Raw genomic sequence first — 26720 nt, 5'->3', positions numbered from 1 at the left:
TTGAGTATGTGTGATCAGCTGCGGCATATGTATATTAAAATTTCCCTATGGTAGTCCGCCGACACCAATAAAAACAGAGCCCTTTGGAGCTGAGGTACCAGACAGGGACTGTCATAGCCTGTTATAGGTCAAACCCAGGTCATGCAGATAGTACGTGATGTGTGCACCCTCAATGTCGGACGTAGCGAATTCAGTATTAAGCTTGATGAGAATATTATATTTTTTCGAAATTTTACTTCCCCTGACGTGTCAGCTTTCTTAGTATCTTGGTCGCCACACAAGGATAAACTAGGACGTTGAAGGACACATACTTTGAAACGTCACCAATATTGTGCTTTTCTGGCCCACGTCAGCGAGAAGTTGCTTACGGAAAGAAAAATCCATTCACAATACTGTAACGCCCTCCCCTGTAGATATCTTATCTCGAAGCGTCCTTCAAGTGGCCAAGGCGTGTGAGGGTCAATGACTCAAAATCGTACAAGAAGCAGATAAGAGATAGTGTGGTATTTTTAATTGATTTTTGGTTAAGATTTCAATGAGAACAATCGAGTGCGGGATATTCCATGGTGTGATCTTGTTTAATCTTAAGAAACAATCAAAGACTGGGAAAATTTCCACGTGATGAGTAATGTACGACAGGGCTCGAAATTAACTTTTTCCCCTGGTAGTCCCACTGGGCTACCATTTTCTGAAGTTGGTAGCCCAGCGACAAGGTCTGGTAGTCCATGTATGAATGAAGAGGTTTTTTTTGTAAAGGATATTTTTTATTTATATCTAGACAATGAAAGATTTATTTAGCATGATTCTATCCAGGAAAAGAATTTTCTAGTCATTTGACATTCACACCTGCATGTCATAGCCTTAGGAGAAAGGTATAGCATGTGTAGTGGACAACGGTGACGCTTCAAAGTTTGAGGACCCGACCTATTCACACATACAAAGAGCTTATATGCAAATTTTGATGTTCGCCATGACAACGACTTTTCACTCTGCATATGCAAACATAGCATAAATTGGCTATGAATTTCAGGATGACAACTTGGTACAGTCATGTTCTCAATACTTTCGTGGCAATTTAGCTATATTTCTCCACCATAGTACACTTTCATGGGATGATCTCGTACGCTTCGGAAAACGTAATTTCTGGATGTCCCGACAGCTTATTCTTTGCAGTTTGAATAATTTTGTGTTTAATATTGTGATTGATACGTTGTGATTAAATAACTATGAAAATGAATTTTCATTGGCCATCATTTCCCGAGCCTTTCATCCAAGTACATCAGTTCAGATAATGATATTTTATTGAAAGTTTGTCGCAACAAATGCGAGTGCACTGACGCCTTTTAACTTGCATAACAAAGTCATGGTCTAGCCTTTCTGTTTCTAGCTGGGTTGACTGTATGAGCGTCGGTCATCTCTCAGCGATCAACATCATGTTGTCCACAGTCCAAGGCTTTGGTAGTCCATGTTGGCTACCATTTCATGGGTTTTGGTAGCCCCAGGGAAAAGTTGGTAGTCTGTGGACGCGGGACTACCGCTAATTTCGAGCCCTGTACGATGATGATAATTTTATAGTTATGTAAGTTTTAGATTAATTATTTAATTTTGTAGAGAATTTACGCTATGGATATTACAGATCAGACCTTTGACGGTGAACTATACGGTCGCCATCTTGTTATAAAGTACAAGGTTGTGTTACAATCTACATCTTGGTGTGTCAGCTTCAGTTAGTGAAAGCATTTACGAATACCTCAACTCGTAATTCCCCTAACTACGAGCGCGACTAATTATAATACATTTATTTCCGGCTCTTGCACGACAGAAAATACTCTGTTCTTGTGTCATAGTTGTCAGCTGTACAAAGTTATTCCCTGGAATAACTGACATTTGAACGCAGCCAGACTCTATTTACCGACTTTGGTTCATCGTGGTAATTTCTTATTTACATGGGTGAACTTTCTTCTCAAACTATTGGAAATGGAACGAACCCACACTGCAGTAGTGATAGTTTTTATATTCATCGGTATCGGGTTTGGACAAAAGTGTCCGAGTTTCCTCAATAAATACAGTAAATGCCCTACGGTGTAGTTACTCTGAAAGTAGACAGCGTTGGAAGATGAAATAAAACGTATACTATGTTCGAATTTTCATGTTGCCATAATGCAGTTTTTGAAGAGAAACGTTGCGCTTCCCAGACTTCTAATTGAACTCAATTGCAGGACGAAAAGTCCACGAATCGAGGGTGAACTGACGTGTTCACAGTGTAGCCAGTGTGACACTCTACAAGGTTAACAATAATACATTATCGACCGACACATTTACATACACTATCAACTGTTACACAACGATTTCAATGTCACATCGTTTAGGCGCATGTTGCCAGAATCATGTTTGTGCACAGGGGGCTGTCTACATGTCCGTCCCCAGGGGTGGGTAGGTGTTTCGTTGTATCGCTAATAAAGATATATTCTACCAACCTTTGGTGTTTTGGTCTTAAACTTAGCACTGCCCTTGACAATCTTGCGTTAACGTTTTATCAACATGCTGCGTCTATTATCTGATGAGTTTGAGTGCCTAATTAGCCAAAGTAATCAAGGGTAAATTACTAATCTGTGGACGCTCTCACCAGATTATCACTGGATTAAATTTGACAAAGTCAATAACGAACGCACCAGTACCTTGCTGGTGCGTTCGTTATTGACTTTGTCAAATTGAGGCAATGTAGTGCGAGTCAAGTATGTCCGTGTCAAGGGGCGGCATTTCTCAATGCATTAGTTTATGCAGTCATGATTTTTTTTGCGTATTTCAGACTATTTTGCATAAAATACGCAGGATTTTGCGTAAACGGAAACGCTGTTACAGTATATACCTTTTACAATTTTGAAAATCATTATTTGGATATTTACCTGTCAGAAAAAAAGTAAAAGACTGAAAATTCGATAATGTCTAATCACTGTTTACAGGAGGCAGCCATATTGATTTATCTAAGGTCACGTCTCAAATCCCTTAGATTGGGAGATTCTCAGGGCTATCTCGACACCGCTGTTACGCCAGTTTGCATATGATACAGGCATGAGTTTGTTGAATTGAATTGAAACTAGTATAGTTTCTTAGAATAAATTATGCCATTTTGGACATGAGTTTGTTGAATTGAATTGAAACTAGTATAGTTTCTTAGAATAAATTATGCCATTTTGGACAGGTACTTTTCTCACTGGGACAGGTACTTTTTATTTTGACTTGTCCAGTGGACAGGTGGTTGAAAAAAAGTATTTCGAGCCCTGCAAGGGAAACGAATTACCCAAGATTTACCGATATTTGGAATTCAAAATGGCCGCCATCCCTGTGTTCACTCCATGGAGAAAAATAAAATTTCATATTTTCGAAAAACTAAGACGATGGAAAAAATTCTTACACCAAGAGCTTTAAAATGAACCCCAACAAGCGATAGATCAAAATAGAATTGATAAACTTTGAAAGCACGAATCTCTGTTTCCGAGGTGCACTCTACATTAATTTGATTGGGTTCCAGGGTAATTGCCTTGAAAGTAATTTCTGTTTTGTCTTCTGAAATCTTGGGTGAATGTGGGCCAAGTGTTTGATTCACATAGTAACGTTTCATCTGGCTCGCTTAGCAACTATGTGTACATCTCATTTGCATTTTAATCCACCAATAGTAATACATGCACTTAGCAGCACTCGCACCTTTTGCCACGTCACTGTCAGTTAAAGGCAAAAGTGCGAGGAAGCATCCCTCACAGTTCAAACCTGTAGCCAGAACGGCAACATTGTGCTTCTGTATATTTCAGGTTAGTAGCCATTACCAGTTATATTTTCACAATTTCAATCTACGCTTTACCTTTTTGCAGCTAAGGCCTGTCATGATTAACAATTTAGTTTCGATGTAATATTTAATGTTTAATGTGGAAGTTTGCAAAGAGCATTTTTTTCCAAAGAGTATTTTGCCAAAGTACTATTTCCTTGTCGGAAAGGTCAATGTGCATACATATACTTTAATTTTTCTCTTTCGAGGCGCTCGGCTCTGATACTCGTTCTATCAGCTGCTTCTGGAAAGATGGTGGTGCAGCAGGTGGAAAATTGGACTTATTCCTATGCAGGTCATTCACCCGGCTTTCCCTGCAGCCACGCATTGTCAATTGTTTGTCTGCAGAACGGAACTCTGTGGTGCGCTGTGCAATTGACCGTAGAGCTAATATATATTCATTGAGCAATGCATGTAAAGGCTTAAACACATGACGTATACGTCATGTGTTGACGATGGGGTCATGGGCCAAACCATTCATTGAGTGCGATTCTAAAAACAGGCTACTGTTCGAAATCATTTGCACAATTAAAACTCTGCTTGTGTCGTCATCGTCGTCTGCAAACAACGGGACTACACATCGCCAGGTTTTTTTTCGACCGTTGTGGAAGTGACCAGTTCATAGTGTTTTGTTGGCTGACGATCCCAAGGTCAGTGCTCTTTTTGGGGGGATATATCGGTCGCTTAATTAGCGGATCGACGTGACGCAATTTGACAGATTGAATATGAACAGCTGTTCAGCGCCATCTTTGACTCGACCCGAGTAAATAACAGTCGCAATGATTTCAAGGTCATTGGTCTATTTATACTAGGAGATAGTGTCTTCCGTATCTGCTTTGTATCAAAAGTGGAGAGCACTGTCGAGAAGATTCGCGCTAATATATCGTGACTCTGACGGCACGTTTTCAAAAGTGTCGCCGGGTTATTTGTACGCAGGGCTTTCTAGTGACGGTTGAATGAATTCCCTGTATGGTCTGTTTATCTGCGATAAAAAACTGAAGGCTCCATGTCTGGTTTTTATTTTTCAAAGGTACATTGTACTGAAAAAAATTCAGTTCACTTCAAAGCGATAAAATACTCATTTCAAAGGTTTTATTCAAGTGTTTTTCATTTGACGTTCAGTTATCGCTGTAATGCTAATGCCAGAGCCCTTGAAACGTAACTGAAGGACAGCCTTATATTGCTTTTTTTTTTCATATAGATATAATGTTCTACTAGTGTCGTCTGAGATATTACTTTAGGCGCGAACGAATAAAATTTACATTACGCAATTTGGCAACCCTACCAGCAGGGTTATCACGACAGGTAACTTCAGCATGCCAATGTCACCAAATTTGGCTCCACATTGCAAGTGAAACAATCATGTCAGAAATAGGCATTCTATCCCCCTTCCCCAAATGTAAGGATCGTTTAGTCTTCTTAGGTAAAGCGGTATAACGCATCAAAACTGTCACTGATTCGCCAGGCGGTGAGCAGTGTTTTCCTCTGACAAAGTGCTAAGGACAACCTTCGCGGCGCCCCTGAATAGCTAGACTGACATTTCACAATTCATTTGAATACAAACAGATCACGTGCCACGTACCCCGTTCAAAACAATAATTAGTTGGTCGCTCGAAGGACATCGCTCAGAACCTGGACAAAGATGGAGGACTCTCCGGACTCGGGCAAGGTGCACGATGTTATTATCGTCGGCGCTGGAATAAGTGGTAAGGCAATTATAGATAGGCTATAGAGATGCGAATTACCTTTTCAGTTTTTTTTATATTTTGTCCGACCCACAGCATCCCAGTGAGCTCTCCGCAAGCGACTGGGCCGCTGCTTCCTCACTGAAAGCTTTACCTTTCATTTACGTAGAGATGTAAAAGGCATTATTATTGATGGCGCAATTACAGCGATCTGATTGGTGGAGACGCGAAAAGAACCGTGGTATATTCGCAATATACCACGGCTGGCATACGCGCCAGCTCTCAGCTTGAGCAAAAATCTGTTTTTGACGTTCCAGGTCAGAATTTCAATATACTGTTATGATATAATAGCAATAAGGCTGCGTTCACAAATAATGGTGGGGGGGGGGGCGGCTGGACGAATCGCGATTGAAATCCTATTTTTTTCAGACCCCCCTCGAAACTCAAATTTTCAAGTCCCCCCTCGATACCCTAAACAATTTTCAAGTACCCCTCCTGGCTACATTAGATGCTACTTATAAGTTTTATAAAATTGATTATACTGGAAGGTTAAAACTTTCCATCAAATCATTAAACTATTTAATCTCTGAAATTTTTGGTGTAATAATGGTAATTCAGAATTAGAGTCTTTACTGTACAAAGTTTTACTTGTGTGTTATTTTACGATGAAAATGTGAAAAATTTAGAAAATCAAGCATGGTCACCCCATCTTTTTTCTTTTAATATTTTATTATTCTCATATGTCAGAATTCAAACATCCCTGATAACTTTCAAGTCTCCTGGTCTTCCATTTGTTGCTCTCTTGCCTGATCTTGTGTACAAGTATGTTTCACTGTCATTAGTGTCACATCATCCAACTTTTCAGCTACTTCATAGTCAGAGCTATCTCTTTCTCTGCCAGAATGTAGTGACAGTGACACTGCCAGTAGGCAGTGGCAGGACAGTAGCTGTGACTTTGATAATTTTGACAATAATTTGGTTCAGTTTATACAACTGCATTCTTGTTCTTCTTCCTACAGCATGTTGAACTGCCCAGTATTCAGCTTGCCACCACAGCCAGTGAATATATACCCAGCACTTGTATCATTGACAAATGACTTTCAGTCTGGACTCTAATTCGATTATCACCCAATATTCATATGTAGGCAAGTTTTTGTCGACAAACTGAATATTATGTGTTTCAACATGCTACAGGGAGACAGCAAGAAAACTGTATTAGATATACTGCATAGAAATATAGAAAAAATTATCAACAGTTGCAGCTTCTGGACCGATACTAGGGCTACTTGTTTGGTTTTATTTCCAAAAATTCATACAGTTTAAGATTTTTTCGAGATAAAAGTAATGAAAAGTGACAAAATGGTTCTAAATTTTGTTTAATTGTTACTGAAATTGCAACAATTGGACAACATCAAAATGTTATTAAATTTTCATTGAATTGCCCACCAAACCTTCGAATCGTAAAAAAGGAAACCAAAAAATGTTCAGGTGCCCCTATAGGCAGAGCAAAACTTTCGAATCCCCCCTGAATTCCTCCAGCCCCCCTAACTGTTCTTTGTGAACGCAGCCTAAATCACATCCAGCGATGGCATATCAGTCCGATTTTGACCAGTTCACGACATATATGCACTCGCTATCGCTCGTGCGTTTATGTCGTGAACTGGTCAAAATCTCGTGGTATACCGTCGCTGGGTGTGTTTTATTGCTTAATTATAGAATGCGAGCGATAAACCGAGCGTTCTTTGGACTCCAGAGATTGCCGGCTTTAGGCAACGGGCACAATAATTATTAACTAAAGCTATCAGACTTGTAAGCGTTCACTTACAAGGGCTATACCCACTTTCAAAGTTCTTGCGTTCTCAAAGAGGGAATATTGAAAAATTACCTGGGAAGATTACTAGTCAGAGCTTGGTAACCTTTGCCGGTAACTGTGCTCAATCTATTAGGAAAATGGTATATTGTAACACCTTATACTTGTTACAGGATGGCGACCGTATCGTTCACTCTCTCAGCTCTGCTCTGTAATATCTCTTGTCTAAATTCTCTACTAAGTTAAATGTCACTAGACTGACATAATTGCAGTGGTTATTATGTGGTAATTTTCCCGCCAGTCTTTGATTGTATCTTAAGATTAAATAAGATTACACCATGGAATATCCCGTTCTCGATTGTTCCTATTCAACGTCTACAAATAATTAATTTAAAGTATCACTTCTCTGCGATCTTGAACCATAACCCTCGCACGCCTTGGCCACGCGAAGGACGCTTCGACATAAAATCTCTTCCAGGGAGGGCGTTACACTCTCCCACCTTTTTAATAACCAGCGTCCTCGCTGGTCAAAACAAGTGACGGAACATGGCGATAGCTGACAATTGCAATCTACTTAAAATTTAAAAATATCATCAATTGTAAGGCAGTGTGGTTAAAATACGCATAAATCACATATTTTACAAGTTAGCATGAAGTGTCATCATTCGTGTATCTTGAAAATCAGAGACTGATATTAACGCTTCTAAAATATTTACAGAAATACTAATAAAATCAGTTAAAATACATCAAATGACAAACTCAAAGTTCAACTACTCTACATAAAATAAAAGGAAATCGACTGAAAATCATTTAAAAATGCGTCATATCATAGATAATTTTCTGTAATTTGTCTGAAAGGTGAGTGAACTGGAATGTGGTGGGCATTGAGAAGGATGACGTAATTTTGTCTTGTTTTCTGAGATCACGGTCAAAGTTTAGGGTAACCATAACAACGACCTATAGGCATCACTAAACTGCAGCAAATAGCAACTTCTGTGCCAAAATGCGAGGCTCTTTCTCTCCAAAAATAGACTGTATCGTCTGAGACTGTGAACGATACGGTCGCCATCTTGTAATAAAGTATAAGGTTGTGTTACAATCTACGTCTTTGGTGTGTCAGCTTCAGTTACTGAAAGCATTACGATCCAGACTGGTACCTCAAACTGGTAATTCCCCTAACTACGAGTTGAGGTACCAGTCGCTACAGGGGAGGGCGTTGCAGTACTGGTACGAGGTCACACATTGAGATCGCCAGAGATCAGTGACAGCAGACACCTTTGTACAGATGGAAACCTACTGGTCTACTTATATGAATGATAAGTGATTGGGCCTTTTGTGAACACAACACGAGAGTATACTTCCATCGATCCTTGCAACGAATATGTATGTACACAATTTATTTTCACTTTCGAAAATCTATCGTAATATACGAGAAATTTTGTCCCCTCTCGTTTGTTCGACGTGAATCATCATCATTCTCTCTCTCTCTCTCTCTCTCTCTCTCTCTCTCTCTCTCTCTCTCTCTCTCTCTCTCTGTCTCTCTGTCTCTCTCTCTGTCTCTGTCTCTGTCTCTCTCTCTGTCTCTCTCTCTCTGTCTCTGTCTCTCTCTCTCTCTCTCTGTCTCTCTCTCTGTCTCTGTCTCTGTCTCTGTCTCTGTCTCTGTCTCTCTCTCTCTCTCTCTCTCTCTCTCTCTCTCTCTCTCTCTCTCTCTCTCTCTCTCATACATAAAATATGACAGGTATGTCAGCCGCTAAATTACTGCATGAAGAAGGACAAGATGTATTGGTGTTAGAGGCCAGGGACCGGCTCGGTGGAAGGCTTTACACATATAAGGTAAATTCATGGCGCGAAATGCTTCCTTAACCTTAAGATATTTGTACACTGAAGTGAACAACTTGGCTAACAGAAGTGACACTCTCAAAAACCATAATTATGAATACGATGTTGTGGACTCTGTTAATTAAAAATAATGACTCTCGCTCGCAGAAGTAAATATTCAGTATGCCCGGTACACACTTTTCATGCTGGCAGCCTCCCCTGTGCCACTGTCTGTGTAAATATCTATCCAACATCTATGAGGTCGATTGGATCCGATTGGATGACAGACCGTCTCCGGGGACAAATCCAAAGCTATAACTCGTGATCGGATCACTTCTCCTGCGTACGGTCGTACTTTGAACTTCCTTAGGCGGCTTGTTGTTCCACTTTCAACGATATATTGTTAGTTTCTTGGATTTGGCCGATAGCCATCGAAGACAATTGATGAAGCCTGCAGCTTGTATACTTCCCATTCACAGGGCCCGGAGACTCCGTACAGTGATATGGGCGGATCCTACATTGGGCCAACACAGAATAGGATATTCCGACTCGCCACGGAGCTGGGAGTTCGTTCCTATAAGGTCAACATGAAAGAGAGGACGATACTGATAGCCGCGGTGAGTATCAAGTTAAGTGATGGCAAGTATCATGACTTTACCGAGGTCCGTGTCATGGAGACAAGGTCAAGATGAATGTTAAGGGGACAATTGCTGTAGCATTATAAACAATAAGAAATGTTATGAACTGTATAATAAATTCAGTCGTCAACAACAACATCGAGCATAACATCCATACAGACTGTGTTTACAAGCTGAACGCCAGACAAACCGTTTAACAAACTTGACAAAAATAAATTGAAAATCCATCCAGAGTAACAGCTAATTATCTCGAATGAAAAATTTAGACGTTTTAATGTCCTAATTTTCCTACATATGGAAGAAGGCGAAACGCGGAACCGAAATCTACATTGACTCATGATTTTTACATTATACGATATCCTCTCGTAAAAATCAAAATAGAATTTCCCAAGTTTTCTACTAATAGCTATATAGGGCACCTACAGTTAGTGTCAGGACGGTGAGTAGGTCACCTTTTAAAATCCCCAATAACTGCGAATGTGCTATAAACAGATCTCAAAATATCCTCAGTTTTCCATGATATTTCTTTGAATAATACCCATTAAAGACTGAGTGTATTACACTGTCATAAGTGTCGAAATTGGCATGTAAATTCAAGCGTTTTAACTTCATTTCGAATTTCTCGCCATTTTCAAAAACTAATCATGTGACCGAGAAAATAAAGATTACAACAAAAAGTTGGCCATCATGTGTTGTGCATTCAAGTAAATGGCATCCTGCTTGTTTCTTTTATGATCACGATTTGTATGTGCAGGAAATACTGCATTTTTGTACTTTTGTACTTTTCCGTGGGGGTGCGCACCTGTTTATCATTAAAACGCGTAGGCATGGTTCACAGCAGCGAGCAGTCATGTGATATTTCTATACATGTCCTTCAGTCAGTACATTTGCACGAGCCAGCCTTGGTTTGAAAATAAAATGATGAGAATTATGCATAAAGTTGGCAGCTATTGGGACTTTAATTTTGAGGTATGCATGAAAAATGCCCCAAGTTCCCGGTTTCTTGCTCTGACCACAAAGTCTGTAATAAGTGCAAATTTGAAATGTTACGCCCCTGCAGATATTGTCGTTATACTCTGAAATGTTGACCCCCCTATAGTCAAAAATCTAAAATTTTGTACCTCTCCTACAAAATGCGACTTTTGAAAACGTAGCCTAGGTACTGATCCAATGAGAAATAACGGATTCGTACGAATGGCTGTGTGTGTGACATTTTGGCGTTATTGCCTGAGTTTTTGGCGAGAAGGATGCAAGAATACCGTAGATAGACTCAAAGAAGTTAGGATGCAGGGGTGAACAGAATGAAGCGACATGTCCCCCTTCCAGGGGTTACATCTGTGAAGATTAGTGAGCAGTTCTTTCCTTCGATACTTTTTTTAAACAACCTTCTATTAGGACAGATAAATATGCAAAGTGTTACAACGATATTCAAAAATCCCTGAACGGCTTACTGGTATATCTCCATCTCTTTGTCGCAGATGTCACGACTCGCATAAATCATAGACTACATCGCACTATAATGGGTCACCGTGGTAAACTGTCGTTTTGCGGGCATGCGCACCTAATCCGGACATGTATTACAATGCTGTTGACTCTAAATAAAAAAAAAAACATAGCGAGTCACGAGGGTCGTGTGCATAAAATGCAGCTTTTCAGATGTTGTACCTGCTTCCTGTTTGTCCGTTTATGTCATCGCAACTATGAATTTAATAATACAACCAGAAAACGGGGACTGGATTTTCAGTGTTAGGGGGATTTCACAAGTGCTTTCAAATGCTAACAATGCGCCCACAGCGATCAGGGAAGGCTAACACAGTCGCCATACTAAGACTTATTCAGAGCTGCTCATTGCGTATACGTCAGATTTACTCGTTAGACAATATTCCGCCCTCGACTGAACAATGCAATGGGAAGAAATCCGCCATTCATTCAAAATACATCTATGTACGGATATTAGTCCCCCACCCCGTTCTGAGTTTAAAACACCTTCAGAATACAACGTACAATTTAACTCTTCCATAGTTGCATTATTACAACATATAACTTGGCTAGAACTCACGAAATGATATACAATGTTTTAGGAATATGAAAATGTCAAATTTGTGAAAACCTTTGGAATGCGCGCCGACCTAGCCAAACACGTGCAGCTGCATTTTTCATGTCAATTAAAATCAGACGGCAGTAGCACGAATACAAGGAACAGGTATGTCTGAAGTTAAACTGTTTTATATGCCAAATAAGCATGATACTAGTAGGTCTGATTAACTGTCAAGTGTCGTGTCAGCCTATTCTATTTACAAGATGTAGCGCATGCGCACGCGCTGCAGTGATAATTATCTACACATCGGTCAGCCTGTGTAACCGTCTCGTTAGTTCGTTACGGGTATTGAATTTTCAGACCGTAGCTGGTCGGACTTTTACTTTCTGAGTATTTTATAAAAAGATTGGATGTACTAACTATATGAAACGTGATTATGTAATTCTTAAAGTACCAACAGCCCGAGCAAATTTCGAGGCAAGACGTTCTGTTTTTGGTATCTCAGCATCGACCTCAACCCACCCCCAATGATATTTTTTAAATCTTGTGCGAAATCTGGACATCTTTCAATCTGACAGAAGTTAGATACAGGGATATGTGTGCAATCATTGATTCTGAAATTGCATCCCAGTCCAGCGATTCTTAGACTAAATTTAGCTTGATATATCGGTGCATGCGGCAGTTGATGGGGTTGTGTATAGGGCTTTGCAGAAAATAACAATGTCCCGGAACTGCAATATATGCGATCGATCTTTAATTTAAAGGTTGGCTGGGCATCAAATGTTAACTACCCTACTTCCAGGGTAGACGGAACGACACGCTTTAATGACATGTCGGCCTACAGTATTCCGACATAATTCTTATTACTTTCTATTCTTATCTCCGTTTTGCAGATATAGTTCATCTGCAGGTCATAGGTTGATAAATTATTATTACGAATGGTATATTACAAATGTTAGGTCGAGCGATATAAATTTGAACACAATACAAATAGGCTTATTATATTATTGAGAAGACGAAACAAATTCCTGCATGGGACCGACTTAACTCTCGTGGGATGGAAATAATTAGATTCAAAAATTGCCGTTGGTAAACCAGGGATCTTTGCTATTTGCATTTAATCAGCCCTGAAATGATAATTCATTGCATGCATGGAGCAATACATCCTTTGCAATAAAGTGGCTGATCTGAGTTCATGATTTATTTCTCTACACGTTGTTACATTTTTTTCAGGGTTCAAAGTGGGTTTTCGAAGGAATGATCCCTGTTATATATAATCCTATCGTGGCTCTCGATTTGAATTACCTCGTGCGAAAAATCAATGACTTTGTGGACACAGTAAGTACCTAATAGAACGGTTTTTACAAATTTACAACCCAAAATCCTTTTTAGTTAAAGGACTTTAAGACCATGCTCAAGCCTCGACATTGCTAGGTACATACACATCGAACTCTAGTTAACTATTACCTCTCATAATTTGTTTTGACAAAGCTAGATGCCTACGTACTATATAATGACCCGCAGGTGAGACGCATGCGTGTCATGTGTATATACACTGTCACATAATAACATCAACAGAAAAGAATTAATATGTGATATGAATAGCGACACAATATAAGTATTATAACCAAAATGACACAAAATATGACCTGTTTATAAAATAACACTCCGCATTCAGACTACAACACCTGTCCTATATATATGAAACCTCCGTTCAGCAGCTGTCACGCTCCTATCAGTGGCAAAGCTACCAAAGGTGGCTTAACACACAACAGATGCACATAAAATGCTTCTGCAGCGCGTATAAGTTCAGATGCTTTCGCCTTGGAATATGAAGTCCTTGTTTTCTTCAGTGATATATGACTGTTTAAAATACATTTATTTGCACTTTTTTTCGGGTTATAATGACACAGTTATCACTAATTATAAATAATTTGACCCTATTCAATTTTCTTTGCATCGCAAACTGTGCTGTTTTATCCATTTGGCAAAATAGTCGACAGTGGTACATTAGAGTTTTCTTGGGGCAATTCTACAGTCGGGCTAATGGCGGCTGCTGTTGTAAGTTTGGGTAGCTATGTTCTTGTGCGTCGTACGACTTCATGTTACAAAAGTCACAATTATGCATTAGGTACCATGGCGAATCCATGGGAATGCGCCAACGCCAAGGAGTGGGACAGCATGACTGCCAAGGAATGGTTCGATAAAATATGCTGGTGTCAATCCACGAAAAACACCGCCGCCATTCTCACCCGTACCATTTACGCTGTGGAGCCCGAAGATGTCTCATTCTTGTATTTCTTGTGGTATTTAAAAGTAGGACACGGTGAGTATAATGCGTCGGAATTGTTGGAACCTTCATTTCGGGTAAATTGGACGATATCCAAGTCAAAATGTGCCAAGCCCGGTCTCTTCTGTCTCCAGGGCAGGGAAATACACAGTACTTGAACTCGGTATATTACACAGACAGTGCATATTCAATAGCTGTGCCATTATCATTGACACTCAGGTGAATTTTAATATCCGGACTCTTGATTCAGTCGTCAAAGAGAACAATGCTATGCATAAATACTCATAATTGACAAACCAAATAATATATATATATATATATATATATATATATATATATAATGGAATTTTTATTTAAATCTCAGGGTTTTTGAGAGTCATGCAAACTGAAGATGGTGCTCAGGTAGGTCAAACGTATATCAACGATTCTGTATTCTCATTTTGCAATAACAACAATAAACGCGTGTAGAGCTACAGTTCACTCAATAAATAAATGAATAAATAAATAAATATTGATTTATTTACTTTGTTGTAAACTATTAATAGTTATCTACTTCCTTACAATCAACATAATTTCAAAATTTTAGGAGAGAAAATTTGAAGGCGGAAGTCAACAAATTTGCGAGAAGATCGCAGACCTTATTGGCAAAGGTAAGATATGACATCATGATAAATGAGGAGTTATCGGCTTTCAGTAATTTGTTCAAATGACAAAGTAAACCAAAGAAATTAAAGTTGTTAAAACAACAAAAGCCAAAAACTAAAAAACTAACAAAAACAAATCTAAAGCTACGGAATAATACGAAAAACCATGAGTTGGCTGCGACCGTGTCTCTGTCGACTGTTGAATTTCTTGTTTCTCTATCGCATTTCACAGCTCTATACTTCACATACATATAGATATTGATTGTCATTTTCGAGTTTCGTCGGATGTATACATCTGACAGTTTCTGTTTTGAATTCAGCTCACACTCGTTTACTCGACAATAGATGTCGTGGCTTTGCAATAAAAAATGTGTGACACTTTCATTTCCAGAGAAAGTTGTTTGTAACAGCCCCGTTATCAAGCTGGAACAGAGTGAAGACGGCGTAATCGTTCGCACATCAGATGGAAGTACCTACCAGGTAATGTTTGTGAGTTAATAGCTGAACGAAGGCAAATGCATATTTCACAAAGCAAATTCAGAGATAAGACCCCCGAGAATTATATAAGTACAGGATTTATGTAGAGAAATCCGCCGCTTCTGCTTTACCGCTTTTGAATTTCTACTAAAAATATTACACGACTAACAGGAAATAGACCTTTATTGCAATTTTTAGTGCTTACATGGGTCATCGTATTGTCTGTTTTATGACACAATGGATTCATTGAATCTTTGTACTCGCATATGCAGTGTTCATTTCTATCCCGTAATAAATACTATGTCTATAAATTTTAAATGCCATCAGATTGGCGAGAATGGTGACAAAATGCTCGCTTCACCAGGGAAGTCACTACTCCGAGGAACAATATCCTCTACTCGCTGACCTTGGCACAAAAACCTTGCTATTTCTGCAAAAGAGATTAGAGTGGAGATATTTCAAAGCAGTTACGCTGTCATGGTAGTTATGGCATGACCAAAGGCCAGTTTAATGAAGTCATTTATTATGTACAATATTGCATACTTGTTGAAATGCTATACCACTTAGCGTTGGTAACAACTCGAAGACCGTAAATATTTGGTTCGGGCTGAGCGTGACCACGATTTACAAGGTTGTTTTCGAGCTGTGTTGATTTGCACGAACATTAACTGTCGGATTTATTCTTGTGATTTCCAGGCAAAACATGTGATTAGCGCCCTCGCACCAACACTTCTTGGACGGATAGCATTCTCTCCTCCGCTGCCACCTTTAAAAACCCAGGTAATATTATTAGGGCCTATATGTATTATCGCCGATGTAGGCATGAACTGCGCTGGTCTTTAAGGTAGTATGCACCTCGAAAGTGAAACACTTAAACTTTTGCTCTAACTTTCCTCAAGGTATCTTTCAATAATTCTCTTTCAAAATCAAGAATAAAAATAGGGGGTCACCGTGCAAATTTTGGTACTAGAGAAACAAATTACCCAAGATTTACCGATATTAGAAATTCAAAATGGCCGCCATCCCTGTGTTTAACTCTATGGAGAAAAATAAAAGTTTTCGAATTTCGAAAAACTAAGCCGGTGAAAAGTTTTCTTTCCCAGAGCTTTAAAATGAACCCCCACATGTGGTATATCAGAACAGAATTGTAAAGTTTGAGAGTCCGAATGTCTGTCCCCGAGGTGCACTAGAACGCGCCTCGGGAACCGAAATTCGTACCCTCGATTGTTTTACGATCCTCCTAGTCTACAGCCTATGGGGGTCCTTTTAAAGCGCTAGGATCAAGTAAAGCTTTCAGTTTTAGTTTTGTGAGAGTCAGTGTATGAATGTTTCTCCATTGAGTTAACACAGGGATGGAGGGCATTTTGGATTTCAAATATCGGTAAATGGTCGGTAATTTGCTTCTCAAGTTAAAACTTTGCGGCTGAAAGATTTGTTGAGGAAAGCTTGAGCAAAACTTAAAGTCTTTCAATTTCGAGGTGCGTACTACCTTAACCCTTTGAGTGCTGTAATTTTTCTCCCACCAAAATTTTAGTTCAACTTTTTAACAATTTTTAGAATTTTTCTGTAATTTTTTTAATTATTTTTGACCAAAAGGACATCGCATTTCATTGGCTACAGGTTTTCATCAAAATTCTTGCAAAAATCTGAAAAAAAAATTGACCGGGGTACATTTTATAAAGGCGACAAAAGTTGACTTTGGCGCTCAAAGGGTTAACCAAACATGTAACCAGAATGTAAATGTAACAAAAAAGCAGTTCTGCTATTGCAATCACTATCCAAGCACTAATGATATGCAAAATCGTCAATGCATGCGTGCTATACCGTCATCGTCTATAGACAATCATCATGCAGGTCCAATCTGCGGTTTTGTATTGTATCAACTTTGACCTCACTGTTTCAGGTTTACCATCTGGGTTTCAGAACGTTAACGTTAACTGCGAAAGCGCCTCTCTGCAAACAACATATCACTCTCGCACCTCTTCATTAACATTGCCAGCATTTCTTCAAAGATGACCAGATTTGATGTAGATATTTCAGAATTGTCCATTCAATTTCTTTGCTCTGCTTTTAGTTGAACTATTCACACATTTTGCCAGCTATGTATAACACCAAAACGTAGTTAGATCCCGGTCGTATTTATAGAAGATTGCAAATACACTATTTCAGAACAAATAGCAAGTTTCTTATTGATTTTGTGGAAGAATAAAGTTGTGACATGGACAGAAATGTGGGCAGGGGTATAACATTCACGCCGCATTTAAAAAATTAAAAGCAATTTCATTTTTCATAGATAGTAACAGATTTTTTTCCGAAATTTTCAGCTTATCCAAAGATTCCCCATGGGTTCTGTCATCAAGGCGATACTTTTCTATGAGAATTCATACTGGTCAGAAAACGGCAAGTACTTAAGAAATCCTACAAACTGATTACTGAACTTGAGAAAAGGAACATGCAATTGCATATATGCAAAACGCAAGAAAGTCACATCGCAGAATTTGTAAGCTTGCCACATGTTCACATAGGTAATAACCGCACCATCGAAGGAAAGTTTTTTTCGGAGCGCAACACGTGCGAACAAGGAACTTACGGCGTCACTACCCACGTCACAACTGAAACTCGGAAGGGTCCCTCTATGCAGCTGCCGTGAAATTTCGATCTTTAAGAGTTCAAAGTGAACCCAGTATGTTATGGGACATGTTACCACGACTATCTTTCGAATGCAGTAAACAGTTTTGTGTGGGGAAGGTTACGAATTACATGCCTTTCTATGTAAAAACGACCTCAGACAATAGTTTCCAGTCTTGCTTAGTGACCAGCAGTGATTTCAAATTCTCGTCAACATCATTGATATTAATAAACTACCTCAGTTGGAGTCCAACATAGGTTGTTCACTTGATCTCCGCAGTGGTAAATTTATCAGACAATAGAGAACCAGTATATTAATGGAGCGTGCTGAAACTCTTCAACTGAGAGTGTTTCTATGTACTGTTTGTGCAGGTTATAATGGTACCGTGGGATCAGATGTGATCTTGCCTTCTGCTTGTGACGATACGAAACCGGATGGCTCCTATCCAGCAATTGTCGCGTATGTAGATATGCCATACACCCTTCTTTGAGGATGCTTGTTTTTTTGTGCGCTTGTGTGTGAAATTCTTGTTTGTTTTAACACTTTGCTAAGGCACTGAACTCGAAGGAAATTCGAGATCAAGACGTTTTCCTGGCAGTGACAATGGCGGAGGTATTGCATTCGGAAATGTTTTTTTGATTGTGCCTTAGTTTTAGCTTTGCCGAAGGTTTGTATTAAAAAAAAACCCAAAAAAAACCCATTTAAGTGACGAATCATCGAATGTGAAAGATGAGAGATTTCGCTACCACATGCCGCGGAGTTACTGTGCATTGTTGGTGCACAGTACCTCCGCACACACACTTTATGGGCGACGGTCGTTGGCATTGCTGGTGTTTTTAAAGATTAGCGTTATCGTAGAATTACACGTGTGTGTCCTTTTACTACTTCATTTGTATGCTGTATTCTCGATTGGAAATTTAATTTAGTAATGTGCATTCACCTCGATCGTTCAATTTGTGAAGATTTAAAACGCGAATCGGCGACTGGCAGCTTTTGTCAAAAGATTGTTAATCTCATCAGTGATGGATGATGGTGGTGATGTTGTTGATGATGATGATGGTGGTGGTTATGATGGTGATAGTGATGATGACGATGATGATGATGATGATGATGATGATGGTGGTGGTGGTGGTGGTTATGATGGTGATAGTGATGATGACGATGATGGTGGTGGTGGTTATGATGGTGATGGTGATGATGACGATGATGATGATGATTGTGATGATATTTTTATTATTACGTAATTAGGTTCATCAACGGCAAGCATGCAAGAGAAATGACCCAATTAACAAAGGATGAAAGGTAAATATTAAAGACGTTGTTGAAGAGCTAGAGTTTAAAATAATAAGTAGTTTTACAATTTGTCACTGTCGGAATGTTTAATTAACAGACAAGATTAACCGACAAACAAGTTATTTATGCAAATCTTATTTCTCGAATTACAAGACTATATTTAAGTAATTAATAATTAAAAAGATAAATGTGTATTGCGATCAGATTTTATATATAAGAGGTGTTGCAAACTGTGAAAAGAATTGCAAAAGTGTTTATAGGATCTCGTGTTTTCGCGTGCTGAAGACTTGTATAATAGCTCACATGAGCAATTGTGCTGCTTTCTGTCTGCCTGTTGGCGCGAATTTTTCAAAAACCGCTGATCGGATCGGAATTAAATCAGGCAAATAATTTGGAATGACAAGAATTTAGTTTTCTAGTTGCTGTGGCTTGCATAATTTATGTGCTTATTGACATAATTGGTTGTTTAGAAATTCCGATCAAAGCGGGCGTATCAGATCTTATGAATCGTGTTACAAAAGTTAATCAAGGAAACATAAGGCAATTTTCAAATCGGATGAATTTTCACAATTAAGCAAAGAAAACTTTAGCTTGACCAAAGGCAAGTAAACTTGCTGCATATACGAGGCAATGATATGATAACAGTAAAAGAAATGCAGTATTTTCATTTCCGCTAGTGACTACTTTGTATGTACTTAATGCGATTTTCATAAGAAGCTGTACATGAATATTGCTCGTATTGTTGATTGTAACAAATGAATGAAGTTGCAAACCCGTGACCATAATGTCAGAAAAACTGTCAATTTACAAACGACTGCAACACATACTGAAACACGGGAGCATTTTCAGCTCACATCTGCTGTTTAAATGTTGGATTTTTCGATACGTTACTGATACACTTACACAGTCAATAAAACCGAATAAACTAGGATATTATGATTTAGTTTTTAAAAGGTAAGGCCACATTGTATACAAAACAAACAGTTTTAGTCATAAATAACCCAGGAAATGTTCAGTGGTGCGTTGAAGTTGTGTCTTGTGAACAGATTTTACAAATTAACGTTCAATTGTACATTTGCTCTTTTTTTTTATCAGAAAGAGAATATTATGCGAGTTCTTCGCCGAGATCTTTGAAAGCGATGAAGCGCTGCGAGTGAGTATCTGTTATTTATATACCCAATCATATCGACCTGATGCTCAAATGTAAACGAACTTTATTTATTTAAACATCGAAACTTAAATAATTAGAATTGAGGTAGTTCATGACATTGGTATACACGATGCTCTCGCAACATCAACGTATCTGATCACGGGGTCTCTTCGCAAAGGACTTTGGGTATGCTTGAATTGATCCTGTTTCCAGTTCAGCAAATGTTAAAATATTACCAAGTTGTTACACGGAACAGATTTTTCGACTTTTCATTAACCATATACCATTCTAACTTTTCTCAACAGCCAGTGAACTACGTTGAAAAAAATTGGCTAACGGAAGAGTTTTCAGGCGGTTGTTACGTTGGTGTCACGCCACCCGGTGTACTAACCCAGTTTGGACCGTAAGTGACTCAGACCAACGAAAATAACTCTGGCAATGTATCTCATCGCTTTCAAAAAGACCCGCAGTTGTGAACTTATGACAACTTTGACAATGCATAATTAAGATGTAGTTCGGTCATAAATCTAAATTGGTGCTATATTTGATGATATAAAGTGACGACAAATTTTGATATAGGAGAGGTTTGATGGTGCTGATAAATGTCCTTTCGGAGATGCAAGCCAAATGTCCGACATTTTTTTACAAAAAAGAGATATATTTTCCTACGGTATGTAGTGACGTGCAACTGTCAAACATTAAGGAATAAATTGTGTATTGTTCCAGTGTACTCAGAGAGCCGTACGGCAGGATATATTTTGCTGGAACGGAGACAGCCACCGAATGGACCGGCTATATGGAAGGCGGAGTACAGGCTGGTGAAAGGGCAGCCAGAGAGGTAAGACTGTAGGGCTTGTGAAAAGAGCCATTGTTGTCAGGGAAACGCCGGTCCATTTCCCCGACTGGTACGGTGATTTGCCAATTGTCATACAGAAAACGCAAACCCATTGATTCGTAATCACGAGTTGACAAGCACGCCCTCCGACGAGGAAACAGTGTAGATATGACGTTTAGACGACAGCTGTTTGACTTAAATATGGGCAAGAAAGTGGGACAACCGGAAATTTCTTCGACGTAAATACGAGTTTCAGTTCGGATTTGATGTAGCCAAGCAAGTGTGCCATGTAGGGCTGAGTACGTTCCGATCACACAATCGCGTTCAGAAGGGTTGTGACTTCACCAACAGTTACACAACAAACGTATCTAAATTTATACCCGGTGGATACATCCTGTTGTCATGATGCAGTTCTGATCGAAACCACACGTACGACAACATAAATTGTGCACAGTCGATATCTAATTATTCGCACAAATACGAAAGTAAAATAATAAATTCAAATATTAATGTTGACGTCGAGCACATCAGCCCCGCCCCTGCACAGCATCATGCGAGGACGATGGAAACGCACTCGATACGGAAGACTGTTTATGGTTTCAGCAGGGTTATCTTAAGTTCTCCGATATTGAAGGACTAATGAGCTCCACACTGACCATTAAAACATGATTTATTGGCAAGGGCGAGAGGAAGGCCAACATTTAACAAGCGAGGTGTTAGCCGTACTCTTTAGTGTGGCTTTCTACTCGCCCCAGCCAATAAATAAACGTCAGTGGTCAGTGCGGACTCCTTTACTATGATACAAACACATCTAAGAAAATGTTTGTGCGCGAATGTCAGCGAGAGACTACTTGGCTGTACAGGGATCGGCAAGCAAATGTGGCATACACAGAATGATGGACTAGTCGCTTACAGGCTGGGTCACTGAGAATAGTAAAAAACTGGAATGCCTGTATGGGCCAATTGCCGCTGTTTTAATGTGGTGAAATTTTGTGAATCTGCTGGTTTTAATATTTTTAAACGCGATTTACACGGACCCAAAGTAGTTTAGGTGTATTGCATGCCGTTCCTTTATAATAAATCCAAGAAAAATGAATCACTGATATGTCAAGTATAATAATCAGTCACGGGGCCCTATTTGACCAATGAAAGTGTCTTATAATTGCTTTCACACAGCCCACAGTATTGTAATGGATTAATATTGTTTATGCTTTTCGCAGGTACTTCACGCAGTTGGAAAGATTTCTAAGGACGAAATCTGGCAAGACGAGCCCGTGTCACCGGTAGGATAATTAGAAAACCTATAAAGTGGTTTGCGTTGAAACGTTGGCAATACGGGAACTGCATGCTTTAGGAGTTGCCAACATTGTTAAGTGTAATTATCTTCAAGGCGGTAATATCAAACAATAAAAAAGGAATCGACTTTGCAAATAACATTGTCTGGAAGGAGGTCACGTAGTCAAATCAACACCACACACACACACATCCCATGATGTGTTTTGGATATAAACTGTCCAAAACACATTTGCGAGTGTCGTTTATGCGGATCTGGTGGTGTTGTTTTGACTGTACGTCTGACCTCCTTCCAGACAATGTTTCAAGCTGTGCAGTGCTGATTTCTTTTTGTTCGACTGGTATAAGCGCTAGTGTTGGCAAACTCCTCAGCATAGCATATATAGTTCCCGTATTGCCAACGGTTCAACACAAAGCACTGTAAATTGTAGTACATCGTGTATTATATGAAGTGTTATACCACTAAGGTTGCATTCACAAACACCACTGGAAGGAGACTTGAAAATATCGAGGGTTTGTTTGGAAAGGGGGGGGGGGACTTGAAACAAAATTGTCTCTGATTGATATGAAATATGTGTTGGGTTTTGTCAATTTAAGCTATTTACTTTTGCTAATTTTTAGGTGGTTTTTGTTTTGTGTACCCTGCAGTTTCTCGTTCCACTCCATGAAGCATGATGAAACGTCCAGCATAGCCATATGTTGTACAGTCAGCATTGTTATTGCTTAAAATTGAATTCAAATCCGGACTAGAATTCAGTTGTCATCAATAACAATGATTACGATCTTTACACATATCCAGATATTGCAAATTTTGTCTGGGAAAATATATAATAGTTTACATGTAGAGTACCATGAGAAGTGAAATATTGATTTTGGGTGAAATTCCAATACCATTTTTTGTTCGCATCTGAACTTTCCAACACCCTTTGAATCACGTAAATTTGCATCAGTTGTTGAGCATGATAAGCACAGCTTTGGTTAGTTAAGTGCAGTAAAAAATTAATATTCATAGTTTTCTCATAGACTGCCATGTATAGTGAATCAACATTTTCGGTGAAATTCCAAAATCAAATTTCTTGTACACGAATGCACTTGAAACCACTCTCTTCTAATCAAGTACATTTATGTCAATTATCCAGGGTCTTATATATACAGAAATATTGCGAGTTTTATATTGGGGAAAATTATTCACTTTTTTCATAGACTCCCATGTGTAGTAGATCAACATTTCCGGCGAAATTCCAAAATCAAATTTCTTGTACACATATTCACGTGTAACCGCCCTATTATAATCAAGTACGTTTATTATCATACGTCTACATATGCACAGATATTGGTAGTTTCACATTTGAAAAAAATGTTCATAGTTTCCTCACAGACTACCATCAATAGTGAATCAACATTATCGATAAAATCCAAAAATCAATTTTTTTTTAAATGCATGCACTTTACACCTGCCACTTCAAGCAAAGTACGTTGACATGAATTATCAAACACATAAAAATGTAGAGACAGAGCTTGTTTTATGGGAAAATATTAGTTTGCCCAAGACACTCCCTTGTATTACGATTTTGATTTTTTTGTAAGAAGGACGATATCGGCTACATTTCGCCTTCCTTTGAGGGGGAGGACTTCAACATTATCGTAAGTAAGAAGGCATTGTGAGTTTGTCAGGGGGCATTTGAAAAATCTCAGAACTTTTTTTTGGAATTTCCCCCTTCAGAGGTGTTTGTGAATGCAGCCTAAAATACATGAATAACACGTTATTAATCGTTCTTATGTCATCCACGCCTTATGCGCACTTGTTCACGATCTTAAAATGACATTCTTGAAACTGGAAAGAGGATATGTTTACAGTCGATATTAACTCCTTGGAATTTTAATTACTTTCCGTATTTGTTTCATCTTTTAACCAGGACCTACCGGTAATGCCGCTGATCACGACAAAGTGGGAGAAAGTACTCCCTTCTGTACCGGCATTCATCAACTTCACGATATTCTCGGCCATTCTCTGCGCCGGAGCCATCGTCGTTGTTAAAAAGCCAAGCTTATTCGATGCGATAAAAACCAGTCTGACAAATATAGCAACCCTGCAGCTGTAATTAGAACAGTCTACAAGGATGTACAATGTTATGTGATGCAGATTGAATATATAATTTTAAGTATTGTCGAGGAATTATTTTATTGAAGATTTTGGCATTCCCCCTAGTCACTTTTACAATATAGGTATCACTGTACTAGCTGTTGAAATATAAGGCTGTTGACGTGACGAATAGACGATGCTTAAATGGCGATTCAGGACTGTTCCAAAGAGTTTTGTGGATTATACGACAATTGCCTCCTGGACAATTACCGAATGGACACTGACCCTATCCGTAACCCTAGTTTCAATCGGTGGATCGGAAGTGCCCATGTGGTAAATTTTCAGGGCGTTTCACCTGTGTCGATACTGTTTTGCGAAGGAAAATGTTCAGTGCGGTTTATTTCAAAATTAAAGGGAGGCAGTCGTCGGAACTCTGCTCAATGGTTGCCAGGGAGCCCTGCTACCGCGGTACTGGGTAAACACTGTATCTAGGGTTCATTATCGACTGATAAAAGTTAAAACATATTTGTTAAGAATGAATATCGTGAAATTTAAACGTTGCAGCTGTGTTTGCGTGATGCATCTTCATATCATGCATGAAATGCATTGTTTGTAAACAACAAAGTCGCACACGCGCAGTTCCGACAACAGCCTCCCTTTAAATGCCGTGAAAAAGCAATTTTTTTGCCAAGTAGCCTGAGGTTTGATTCAACCTTATTTCACTCCTGCAATATTTCATGGAAATGGCAATAGTTCAAGTAAAATGTCAATATTATTCTTCAGGAAGACACACAATTCTCAGGTTTTTAGTACACCCGTATTTTCTACGTCAGATTTACGTCTGACGCGGTGCTTCGCGAACCGCTAGAAAACTGGCAATACTTTTTTCCGCGCCATTTACAGCAAAAGCAAAACGCTCTGCCTTTTGCCGACTTCATGTATAATATTTGCATTCATGATGCAGTTGAGTTCTCGACATTTCGTTAGAAATTAGGGATATCATTGTAAATTTTCCATCATTCGGTTTTATTGAATATTGGTTGTCAATTTTCGTCTTCCAGCAGCCAACACAAGTGTGTGCTTCATAAATCCATGGACTGTATAGAAACTTATACAGGACAACCAGAATTGACCTTTGCAGTGCCAGCAGCAATACTACACCACTCTATAGAATACAGTGCATTGTATAACTTGTGGATGTCGCGTAAAGACAGTCTCGAATAAATTTACATTGATCTCATACAAATCTTTGCTATCACAACAACGCACTCGTACTGATGTAGTTGACGACACAAAATTATGAAAAGACGAAATTAAAATGTAAAAATTATAACCCCGACGTCAAACCTCCAAACTCTTAGATTATTGGTATATCTCGAAGTGTTTGATAGTCATGCGGTGCTTTTAACCACGAACTAATATCAACAATGGAAGCAAATTTAGAACACTTTTCTGTACTGTCTGTAACGGTTTTTTTCCCACGGAGCCTATATATCTGACGTGATCATGCAGGAGCGAGTAGGTTTATATTTTGTGCTCTTCAGAGATGCAGATATCATTTTCAATTCAACACTTATGATATGGAAGGACAAATTTTTTCGAATTCTATATCTGTTGAACAACAGTTTTCAGACATTATATTCACTTTGAATCATATTGGACTGTGTTGTAACACAAATGTTTTGTTTCAAATACACTTGCCTTGTGACTGGGCTAATTGGCCCTACTACTGCGAATTTCGTGGCGGACTTCTTACTTCAATGCCAAGGTTTAAAACACTTGCTATGATGCATCTCTAGAGGAAAACACAAAAATAAAAGAACATTATGAAGAAAAGTTGATTTTCACATACTTTAAGCAACGTGCATGGCAAACAACTGTGCCAAGCATACTATATCCTTGGCATCGTTTTTTGGTGTTTTAAACCTATCTTTGATGGATGTAAAAGTCGCACGTATTCAAAGATGGAAATTTCAGATCTGAAATGGTAAATTTTAAGTTGTTTTTCCTGTATAAATTTAGTTTTCAAGACTATTGTGACGGAAACGTTATGCACGAAATAAAATTTAGAGTAAGACTTTTATTGATGGCATCTGTTCAAACGCCTTTTTATATACTTCTTGATGTGAGTTGTCTGTTTGTCTTCCTCGTCTGTATCTCTATTTGTCTGCCTGTCTTTATATCAGTCAGTCTGTGTACTTGTCCACCCTGCCT

The 26720-nt window shown here is 38.9% G+C and overlaps 2 protein-coding genes across 3 annotated transcripts; both read left to right on the top strand.

Moving 5' to 3' along the window:
• The first annotated feature begins 3676 nt into the window (after positions 1-3676).
• On the top strand, positions 3677-13179 carry LOC139147500 (amine oxidase [flavin-containing] B-like). Of its 2 annotated transcripts, none has more exons than XM_070718615.1 (5): positions 3677-3809; positions 5390-5529; positions 9057-9151; positions 9616-9753; positions 13046-13179. In XM_070718615.1, the coding sequence occupies exons 2-5, from the start codon at positions 5466-5468 to the stop codon at positions 13160-13162; spliced, it is 414 nt and encodes a 137-aa protein (XP_070574716.1). In that variant the 5' UTR covers positions 3677-3809; positions 5390-5465; the 3' UTR covers positions 13163-13179. The 2 variants fall into 2 exon arrangements, with proteins under 2 accessions (XP_070574716.1, XP_070574715.1); XM_070718614.1 differs by lacking the exon at positions 3677-3809 and adding an exon at positions 4298-4473.
• Positions 13180-13927: 748 nt separating this feature from the next.
• Positions 13928-26594, top strand: LOC139147499 (amine oxidase [flavin-containing] B-like). Its single transcript, XM_070718613.1, has 13 exons — positions 13928-14138; positions 14467-14504; positions 14689-14752; positions 15138-15226; positions 15920-16003; positions 17548-17623; positions 18224-18311; positions 19101-19154; positions 20241-20298; positions 20601-20698; positions 21022-21133; positions 22351-22413; positions 24340-26594. Exons 1-13 carry the CDS (start codon positions 13949-13951, stop codon positions 24523-24525), a joined length of 1200 nt encoding a protein of 399 aa, XP_070574714.1. The 5' UTR covers positions 13928-13948; the 3' UTR covers positions 24526-26594.
• The last annotated feature ends 126 nt before the right edge of the window (positions 26595-26720 follow it).

The sequence above is a fragment of the Ptychodera flava genome, chromosome 13 (genome assembly GCF_041260155.1).
Source record: "Ptychodera flava strain L36383 chromosome 13, AS_Pfla_20210202, whole genome shotgun sequence".
NCBI lineage: Eukaryota > Metazoa > Hemichordata > Enteropneusta > Ptychoderidae > Ptychodera > Ptychodera flava.
This window is presented reverse-complemented; position numbering and strand designations above follow the sequence as displayed.

What these genes read in the sequence shown, in the direction of transcription:
- LOC139147500 (XM_070718615.1), top strand. Translation starts at nt 5,466, where the DNA reads ATGGAGGACTCTCCGGACTCGGGCAAGGTGCACGATGTTATTATCGTC. An exon ending in GAAGGCTTTACACATATAAG is followed by an intron (nt 9,152 to 9,615) that starts GTAAATTCATGG and finishes TCCCATTCACAG; the next exon opens with GGCCCGGAGACTCCGTACAG. An exon ending in GGACGATACTGATAGCCGCG is followed by an intron (nt 9,754 to 13,045) that starts GTGAGTATCAAG and finishes CATTTTTTTCAG; the next exon opens with GGTTCAAAGTGGGTTTTCGA.
- LOC139147499 (XM_070718613.1), top strand. Translation starts at nt 13,949, where the DNA reads ATGGCGAATCCATGGGAATGCGCCAACGCCAAGGAGTGGGACAGCATG. An exon ending in TTCATACTGGTCAGAAAACG is followed by an intron (nt 17,624 to 18,223) that starts GCAAGTACTTAA and finishes CTGTTTGTGCAG; the next exon opens with GTTATAATGGTACCGTGGGA. An exon ending in GTACTAACCCAGTTTGGACC is followed by an intron (nt 20,699 to 21,021) that starts GTAAGTGACTCA and finishes GTATTGTTCCAG; the next exon opens with TGTACTCAGAGAGCCGTACG.